The sequence below is a fragment of the Melospiza georgiana genome, chromosome 28 (assembly GCF_028018845.1).
Source record: "Melospiza georgiana isolate bMelGeo1 chromosome 28, bMelGeo1.pri, whole genome shotgun sequence".
Taxonomy (NCBI): domain Eukaryota; kingdom Metazoa; phylum Chordata; class Aves; order Passeriformes; family Passerellidae; genus Melospiza; species Melospiza georgiana.
In genome coordinates, this window is record NC_080457.1 from 690,107 (window position 1) to 697,198 (window position 7,092).

The 7,092-nt window shown below is 46.2% G+C and overlaps 1 protein-coding gene across 1 annotated transcript; it reads right to left on the reverse strand.

The window, feature by feature from the left end:
- Window positions 1-294: 294 nt before the first annotated feature.
- Window positions 295-5,784, reverse strand: HOXB9 (homeobox B9). Its single transcript, XM_058041465.1, has 2 exons — window positions 5,382-5,784; window positions 295-530 (listed from the first exon to the last, which is right to left on the reverse strand). The coding sequence occupies exons 1-2, from the start codon at window positions 5,782-5,784 to the stop codon at window positions 295-297; spliced, it is 639 nt and encodes a 212-aa protein (XP_057897448.1).
- Window positions 5,785-7,092: the final 1,308 nt, after the last annotated feature.

The window sequence follows — 7,092 nt, forward strand, 5'->3', positions numbered from 1 at the left end:
AATGAAAATAACCAAAATTTCCGCTGGAGCAACAGACTGGGGGAGGATCCGGTGCTGCTTTTGGGGCAGTTTGGAGGAAAACGCTGAGATTTAGGAGCGCTGCCTCTCCCATCACTCCTTACCCCGAAAGGAGCCGCGCTTTGGGCTGAGTTGCTCCAAAACACGAAAAGAGATTTTTTAAAGAGGAAAATAAAATTTCATCTGGAACAACAGACCGGAGGAGGATCCAGCGCCGCTTTTGGGGCAGTTTGGAGGAAAACCACTGAGTTTTGTGAGCTCTGCCCCTGTGTCCCGTCACTCCTTGCCCTGCTCCTTGTTCATCTTCTTCATCTTCATGCGGCGGTTCTGGAACCAGATCTTGACCTGGCGCTCGCTGAGGTTGAGCAGCCGCGCCACCTCGTGCCGCCGCTCGCGGCTCAGGTACATGTTGAACAGGAACTCCTTCTCCAGCTCCAGCGTCTGGAATTTGCTGTACGGGCAGCGCTTCTTGCGCGACGAGCGCGCCTGCAGCCAGCTGGCGGCGGGGTTGGCTGGAAAAGGGGGATTTTAAAATAAAAATGGGGGGAAATGGGAGAAATCAGAGTTTTGGTGGGGTTTGAAGGGTTTTTTTGGGGGTTTTTTTAAAGGGGAGGTGAGTGGTGGTGGGGGGACAATGAATGAAATAAAAGATGAAATAAAGTGAAGTAAAACAAAAAGCAAAGTAAACCAAACCCAACCAAACCTAACCAAACCAAACCAAACCCAAAAGCAAAACAAAAACCAACCAAACCCAACCCAAACCCAACCCAATCCAACCCGACCAAACAAAAAAACAAAAACCAAACCAACCCAAACCAAACCCAACCAAGCCAAAAAAGAAAAAAACCCAAAAATCAAACTAAACCAAAACCAACTAAACCAAACCAAACCAAACCCAACCCAACCAAACCAAACCAAGTCAACACAACCAAACCAATGAAACCAACCCAACCCAACCCAAACCCAACCATACCAAACAAACAAACAGAACAAAAACCAACCAAAACAAACCCAACCCAACCCAAACCCAACCCAAACCAAACCAAACCAAACCAAACACAACCAACCCAAACCCAAAAACAAAACAAAACCCAACCCAACCCAACCAAACCCGAAAACAAAACAAAACCAAACCAACCAAACCAAGCCAACACAACCAATCCAATGAAACCGAACCAACCAACCCAACCCAAACCAAAACCCAACCAAACAAAAAACCAAACCCCAAAACTAAAACCAAACCAAACCAAACCAACAAAACCCACACAAACCAAGCAAACAAAACACCAAATCCAAAACTAAAAGCAAACAGAACTAAACCAAACCCAGAGGAAAACAAAAATAGAAACAAAACCACCAACAAAAAATAAACAACCAAAACCCCAACCCCAAGGCCCAAAAAAACCCCCTAGAAAATTCAGAAAGAACCCTTTTAAAAACCCCAAAAACCCCCCAAAAATTCCAGTGCTGGGATCGGGGGCAAGGGAGTTGAGGGACGGGCATGGTCCCCGCACCCCAAATTTGGGGTGAACCCCGAGGGGTTTGGGGTGAATTTCTGTGGTTTTGGGGTGAATTTCCGTGGCTTTTTGGGTTCATACCAGGTGGTTTTGGGTGAATTTTTGTGAGTTTTGGGGGAAGTTCTGCGGGTTTTGGGTGCACCTCGAGGGTTTTGGGGTCCCTGTCTAGAGGATTTTGGGTGAATTTCTGTGGGTTTTGGGTGCACCCCGGAATTTTTGATTTCTTTTCTCCAGGTTTTGGGTTCATTTCCCCGGGGTTTTTGGGTTCATTTCTGTGGGTTTTGGGTGCCCCCCAAGGGGTTTTGGGGTTAATTTCTGTAGGTTTAGGGTGGACCCCGGGGTTTTTGATTTCTTTTCTCCAGGTTTTTGGGTGAATTTCTCCAGGTTTTGGGTTCATTTCCTCGGGGTTTTTGGGTTCATTTCTGTGGGTTTTGGGGTCCCGCCCTAGCCCCCTCATTCCACACAAACAAACCAACCCCAAAATTTCCCTTTTCTCCCCATTTTCCCCAGGATTTGCTCCCCCAGCCCCATCACGCAGGGAGGGGAGACCTGGAGGGGCTTTTCCTGAACAAATCCTGGCAATTTCAATTTTTTAAAGTTAGATTTTTGGTGCAATCTGGCCCCAAAATCCCTCCCTGGCTGCCACAGGTCTGGACAGCGTCACCCCCAGCCAGTGACATTGGCAGGGCTGGAAAGGCAGCCAAAAATACAAATAAATAAAAATAAGATTGAATAAATAAATAAATAAATAAATAAATCTTTTTTACAAAAATTGCAGTTATCTTTTAATTATATAACACTGTAAATAAAGAAAAATAAGTAACATTTAGAATAAAATGAATGGATTTGTAAAAGAAATACAATTTAAAATGAAGACACGTAAGTAAATAAAGAAATAATATTATAAAATAAATAAATTAAATTTAAAAATTAAATAAAATTAGGAATAAATAAAAGCTTCCCTCCCGTCACGCTGGCGGGTGGGAGAAGCTGCGTGGGAATGGTGGAAATAAAAAATTCCAATTTTGGGGATATTTGGGGCATTTTTTCCATGGAGGGAGGGGAGGGACACGCGAAATTTTGGGAGCCGAACCCGCCCCGCTGGCAGCGGCCGAGGTGGCGAAAATCGCAGCCGAAAGCGAAGTGGTTTTAGGGTAAATATTGGGATTTTCGCTAATCACGTGCAAACATCGGTGACGGGGAGGGAGGGACGCGCGGGGCTCCGGCCACGGCACAAATTCCCCTTTTATTCCCTTTTCCGCCCCAGAATCGCGGCTGGAGCCAAAATCCCGCACAGAAATTCCTGGGCCACCCCAAACACCCCCAAACGCGCCAAAAGTCCAATTTATTGGATATTTCCGATAAAAAAAAATATAAAATATCAACCCCTGAACCTTCCCGCGCCAGTCCTGCCCCTTCCGAGTTTGCAGGGCTGTTTCCTCCCCGGAATTGACTGGAGCCAATATGCAGAATTAATAATTAAAGAGGAGGAAAGCTGTTAATAATTGATATTGTTAATCCTGCCCGCCATCCTTTAATGGCCGCGCTCCAGCCCGGCGGGTTCGGGGCATTTTGGGGTCGTTCAAATGGATTTTTATTTTATTTGCTCACAAATCCCCGGGCAGGAAAGGGAATGGGGAGAGGTCCTGGCACCTTTTTTATTTTTGGGGGTTTTTTTCTCCAAAATCCAGTAAAATAAATTAACAGCTTCCAGGCAGGGATTCATCAGGGAGAAACAACAACAAAAAAAAAGGGGGGGAAATGGGAAAATCGGAATCAGGACTGGCTGCAAAACAGCCCTGAAAGCCAGCAAGAAATTTAATTATTATTGAAAGCAAAAAAACCGCAGGGAAAGCAGAGCGGCTTTGAGAGCGATAATTTTGGGACAAAATGTTCCATTTTCGGGGGTTTTGTTTGGCGCGATCGGTTTGGGTTTGTTCTGGATCCCTGCCCAGCACAATAGAAAAGAACTTTTCTTCTGGGCGAGTTCATTGAGAGGGGAAAGGGAAAATAAATTAAAAGTAAATCTAAAAACAACAGCAACAAGAAAAAAGCGCCACCAGAACGCGCTGCAAGAGGAAATGGCGAGGGGGGAGAGAAAATTCCGCCGTTTTAATGGGAAAAAGTTCATTTAAAGGGAGGAAAAAATGGGAATTTCCACCCGCCGGGCGCTGCTGCTTTGCCAGGCTGGAAAAATTCGGGGTTTTGTGGAAAAAATCGGGATTTTAGTGGAAAAAACCCCCATTTTTTAAAAATGGAAAAATCCACTTTTTTATAGAAAAAATCGGTTTTTTGATGGAAAAAATCCGGGGTTTTTATGGAAAAATCGGGGGTTTATGGAAAAAAATGGGGTTTTTATGGAAAAAAATCCGTTTTTTAGTGGAACAATCTTTCCTGGGAGGGTGAAACCACTCCGAGGTCACCTTGGAGCAGAACCAGGCGCCAGCAGGAGGTGACACCGCTGCCGCTCCCTCCCTCCAACACAAATATTATCGTTAAAAATAACAATACTAGTATTATTAGTAGCATTAACCACCCCCCGGGCCGATTATTAGGATTATTTTAAATCCATATTTCACGCGGGAAAAAGGCCCGGCCTGGAGTTTCAGCGTGTCCCCAATCTGGCGAAATTACGAATAAAAGCAGATATAAAACTGATATAAAACTGATATAAAACAGATATAAAACCCGATATAAAACCGATATAAAAGCGATATAAAAGCTGATATAAAAGCTAATTAACTCCAACGCCCCCTCCCTCCTTCTCCGGTTGTATTTTGGGTTTTTTTAAGGCAGAGAAGGAGCGCGGCTCTGAAATATTCATCCCCGCTAATAAACAAACAATTAACGGCGCAGATAAATAAACTCCGCTGTCGGGAGGCAGCGCCGGCAAAAGCAGCACGGAACCTCGGCCGTGAACACTTTCCCAGCCATTTTTCCTCTTTTTCCCCATTTTCCCCTTTTTTTCTCCCTCACTTTCCGCCCCCGCGGCGTTTCCGCGCTTCCCTCCCGGTGAACTTTGTCCCGGAGATTTTTCCTTTTCTTCTCCCTTTTTATTTTTCCTCCCTTTTTCTCTCTCGCTTCCCTTCCCCGCGGAGTTTCCGCGTTTCCCCCCTAGTGAACTTTTCCGGGCGATTTCCCCCCTTTTTTCCCCCCTTTTCCTCACTGTCCTCCCCCGCGGTGTTTCCGCGCTTTCCCCGCTGAACTTTTCCCATCAATTTTTCCTCTTTTTCCCCATTTTCCCCCTCTTTCCTCTTTCTTTCCACCCCTCGCAGTTTCCGCCCTTCCCCTGTTGAACTTTTTCCCGTAATTTTTTCTTTTCTCCCCATTTCCCCCCTCTTTCCTCTCTCTTTCCACCCCGCGGCGTTTCCGCGCTGCCCCTCCGCCCGCCACCGCGTAATTTCCTCCCTTTTTCCTCCACTTTCCTCCATTTTCCTCCCTTTCCCTGGGTTTTCCTCCCTTTTCCTGGGTTTTCCTGCATTTTCCTGCCGTTTTCCTGGGCTTTCCTGCATTTTCCCGCCGTTTTCTGCGTTTTTCTGCGTTTTCCCGCCGTTTTCCTGCGTTTCCCCGCATTTTCCTGCCGTTTTCCTGCGTTTTCCTCCTCCGTGCGCCTCAGTCCCTCCCGCGCTCTCTCCTCTCCGCACTCGCGCTCCGGGCCCAGCCCCAAAATCCCGATTTTATTTCCATTTCCTCGCCCCTCTCCCCCATCCCTGCCCCTCCCCTTCCCCTCCCTCCCTCCCCAAGCCCCGATTTTCAACTTTCCCCCCCCCCCACCCCTTCCCCATTACCATCACCCCCTTTTTATTTTCATTTTTATTGCGCCGCTTCCTCACTTTTATCACTCACTTTGATCTCGGCCGTCTTTGTCCTCGCTTCCTCCGCCGGGTTTATGGTCCTCGAAGCCCCGCCGCGGGTCGGGGGCGATGCCCAGCGCGTCCCGCGGCTGCTCCGGGCCGAAGCCGCCCTTGGGCCCGTCCGGAGCCCGGCTGAGCTCGGCTTTGGCCGGGCCGGGCCCGGGCTCCAGCCAGGGCTGCGGGAGGAACGCGGGGAAGGCGGCGGGGGCGGCCCAGGAGGGCCCGAACGGCGCCGCTTTGGGCTGGAAACTGCACGAGGGGAACTCGAGGGGCTCGCCCGGGGCTCGGGGGGCCGCGAACGGCGCGGGGGCGAATTTAGGGGAGGGGGAATCGCTGCCCTCGTGGCTTATGATGGAGTCGACATAGTAATTGCTGAGGGTGCCAGAGATGGACATGGTGAGGCATCGTACGGGGCGGCGCTCGGGGAAAATTTGAAATTGGGGGGCAAAAAAAATAGGAAAAAAACAAAAACCACTTAAAATTAAATATATGTATGTAAAAAAAAAAATCTCCTAAAATTAAAATTAAGCTCCTAGAATTAAAAGGAAATAAAACATAAAATTAAAAGAAAAGAAAGCATAAAATTGAAAGGAAAAGAAAGCATGAAATTAAAAGGAAAGAAAGCATAAAATGAAGAGAAAAGAAAGCATAACATTAAAAGAAAAGACAGCATAAAATTATAAGGAAAGAAAACATAAAATTAAAAGAAAAGACAGCATAAAGTTATAAGAAAAAAACCCCATAAAATTAAAAGAAAAGAAACCATAAAGTTATAAGAAAAGAAACACTGAAATTAAACGAAAAGAAACCCCAATATTAAAAAAAAATAGACCCTAAAATTAAAAGAAACAAACCCGAAAATTTAAAGAAACCCTAAAATTAAAAAAGAAAACAGACCCGAAAATTGAAAGAAAAGAAGCCATAAAATTAAAAAAACAAACAAACAAAAAAAAGCAAAAAAAAAAAAACAAAAACAAAAAACCCACAGGCCCTGAATTAAAAAGAAACAGACTCTAGAATGAAAGGAAAAGAAAGCCTGAAATAAAAAAAAGGCATAAAATTAAAAGAAACAAACCATAAAATTGAAAAAAAAAAAAGAAAGAAAATTTAAAAAATAAAGAAAATTGGGAAAAAAGGAAAGGGAATTTAAAAAAGAAAAAGAAAGAAAATTGAAAAAAAAAAAGAAAGAAAACGGGAAAAAATGAAAGAAAATTGAAAAAAATTAAAGTATATTTTCAAAAATGAAAAATGAAAGATGAAAATAAAGGAAAATCAATTGAAGTCAGGGTTCTGCGCTGGAAGGAGCGCGGCCGGCCCCGTTCTCGCTCCGCTCCCCGGCGCGGGCGGTTCCGCGGGGCTGCGGGGCCGCTCTGATCGCTCCAAGTTTCCTGCCCGGGCCTGATAAAGCGTCGGGGGCGCGTAAATCACCGGGGCCGGGGGGCCGCGCTCGCTGTCAGCGCCCCCGCGCTCCGCTCCACGCCCGGAGCGTTCCGTGTGCGCTGCCCAACGTCGGGGACACGAAATAAATAAAAAATTCCGAATGACCAAAAGCACCGCAGCCGCTCTCCGTGCGAATATTGGGGAATTTCCGCTTTTCCCCCTCCCCACCCAGCCGGGTTTTGCTGCCGGATCGGGCGGGGAGGGGTCCGCAAGCAAAGGAGGGGTGGGATTGGGGAGTTTGGAATTTATTTTTTATTTTTTTT

Coding starts and splice junctions, on each gene's coding strand:
- HOXB9 (XM_058041465.1), bottom strand. CDS start 5,784: ATGTCCATCTCTGGCACCCTCAGCAATTACTATGTCGACTCCATCATA. Junction 531..5,381: donor CAAAGACGGCCGAGATCAAA/GTGAGTGATAAA, acceptor CCCCTTTTCCAG/CCAACCCCGCCGCCAGCTGG.